The 2,134-nt window shown below is 40.4% G+C and overlaps 1 protein-coding gene across 2 annotated transcripts in view; it reads right to left on the reverse strand.

Annotated features, from left to right (window-relative positions):
• LOC106880683 (peroxisomal sarcosine oxidase) overlaps positions 1–830 on the reverse strand; it is a 6,642-nt gene extending 5,812 nt beyond the window's left edge. Inside the window, exon 1 of one of the 2 annotated variants that reach the window (XM_052976579.1) lies at positions 650–830. In XM_052976579.1, coding sequence (XP_052832539.1) covers positions 650–754 — 105 coding nt within the window. In that variant the 5' untranslated portion in view covers positions 755–830. The remainder of the gene's footprint in view (positions 1–649) is intronic. The other variant, XM_014930740.2, reaches the window with a different exon arrangement.
• Positions 831–2,134: the final 1,304 nt, after the last annotated feature.

A 2,134-nucleotide genomic window follows, 5' to 3' on the forward strand; every position in this document is an offset into this window, starting at 1 on the left:
ATATATATATATATATATATATATATATATATATATATATACATGTATATACACACATACACACACATGCACGCAAATACATATATATGTATATATACAACCGCCTGTATGTATTTGTGTGCATGTGTATATGTGTGTGCATGTATGTATGTGGTTTGTATACAACTACCTATGTGAAGGTGCATGGCTTAGTAGTTAGAGCATCGAGCTCACAATCATGAGGTAATGAGTTCGATTCCTGGACCGGGTTACGTGTTGTGTTCTTGAGCAAGATACTTTATTTCACGTTGCTCCAGTTCACTCAGCTGTCGAAATGAGTTGTGATGTCACTGGTGCCAAGCTGTATCGGCCCCTTTGCATTTCCCTTGGACAACATCAGTGGTGTGGAAAGTGGAGGCTGGTACACACAGACAACTGCTGGTCTTCCACAAACAACCTCATGTGGTTTTGTACCTCAGAGGGGAACTTTCCATGGTTATTCATGACTGATGAGGGTCTTTACCCTTTTACAACCACCTACACCCACACCCATTCATGTCCCTTTTATGCTGCTCAACAAATATATTCACAGTAACATCAAACACAAAATTATGAAATTTATCAAATATAAAAGCAGGAATACAAAATATTTCATTGAAAGTTATTCTACCTGTTCCAATAATAAAGTTCTGTAACCATTTTTCTGTAGGTAGTGGGCGGTAGAAGAGCCATTTATACCAGCTCCAACAACTATAGCATCATACACGGCTGCCATTATTAATTGCACTGGGCTGTTATCTTATCTTACCTTCTCTCTCTGTCTGTCTGTCTCTTATCTTCTCCTCTCTCTCTCTGTCTCCCCTTCTTTATCATCTCCCCACATTCTTTCTCACTTTGTCTCTCTCTTTTCTCTTTCCCTTTTTATTCATTCTTTCTTTCTTTCTTACCTTTTTTCTCTCTCTCTCTCTTTTCTCTCTCTTTTTTTCTTTCTAGGTCACTTTTCTCCCTCTCTCCTTCATCACCCTCCCCACCTTCTTTCACACTTTCCTTCTAACTCTTTCTCTCTCTCACACACTCGTTCTCTCTTTCTCTGTCTGTCTGTCTCCCCCCTCTCTCTCTCTCCCTCTCTCTCTCTCTCAGTTTCTCAATTTCAAATTTGGTTTATAGCAATTGACTCGACCCAGCCATTTCCATCTCCTTGCTTCAGTAGTTTCTCATATTGGTTTCATGTTCGCCTTGGTGTGTAATTGGTTATTCAAGATCAGATTCGGCCAGTAGACCTTAAAAAGTTTTTGTAAACATTTATTTTGAAACCCCCTCCAATTTCTTTTGGTTGTTTTCAGACATTTGGATCCATAGTCGAGGACATTACTTTTGTAAAATCGTATTTTAGGGCTCAATCACCTAACTTTGCATCTTTTCTACTCTATGCACACATCCTGAAATTTTTGGAGAGGTGGCGGGGGGCAGTCAATTAGATTGATCCCAGTATGCAACTGGTTCCTAATTTATCGATCCCAAAAGGATGAAAGACAAGAGAGATGACTGTGCTGGTATGGTCATGTGCTACGTATGGATGAGGAGAGCTGTGTGAAGAAGTGTCACTCCCTAACAGTGGAAGGAACCTGTGGAAGAGGTAGACCCATGAAGTCATGGGATGAGGTGGTGAAGCATGACCTTCAAACGTTGGGCCTCACAGAGGCAATAACGAAAGACCTTTCGAAATCAAAATCAAAATCAAATCAGATCACAATCAAATGGAAATTGTAGTTGTGGTCGATGCCAGCCTCCTTGTCCTGACTGGCTCCTGTGCTGGTGACATAAAAAGCACCATCCGAACATGGCTGATGCCAGTGCCACCTGACTGGCTCCTGTGCTGGTGGCACGTAAAAAGCACCCACTACACTCTCAGAGTGGTTGGCCTTAGGAAGGGCAACATTGCCAGATCAGATTGGAGCCTGGTGCAGCCATCTGGCTTGCCAGTCCCCAGTCAAACCATCCAACCCATGCCAACATGCAAAACGGACATTAAACAATGATTATGATGATGGTGATGAAATTTTAAAGATCAAACACACACACAAACATCTACATGCATATATATATAAACATATATATATATATATATATAAACATATATATATATATATATATA

This window comes from Octopus bimaculoides, chromosome 25, assembly GCF_001194135.2.
Source record: "Octopus bimaculoides isolate UCB-OBI-ISO-001 chromosome 25, ASM119413v2, whole genome shotgun sequence".
NCBI lineage: Eukaryota > Metazoa > Mollusca > Cephalopoda > Octopoda > Octopodidae > Octopus > Octopus bimaculoides.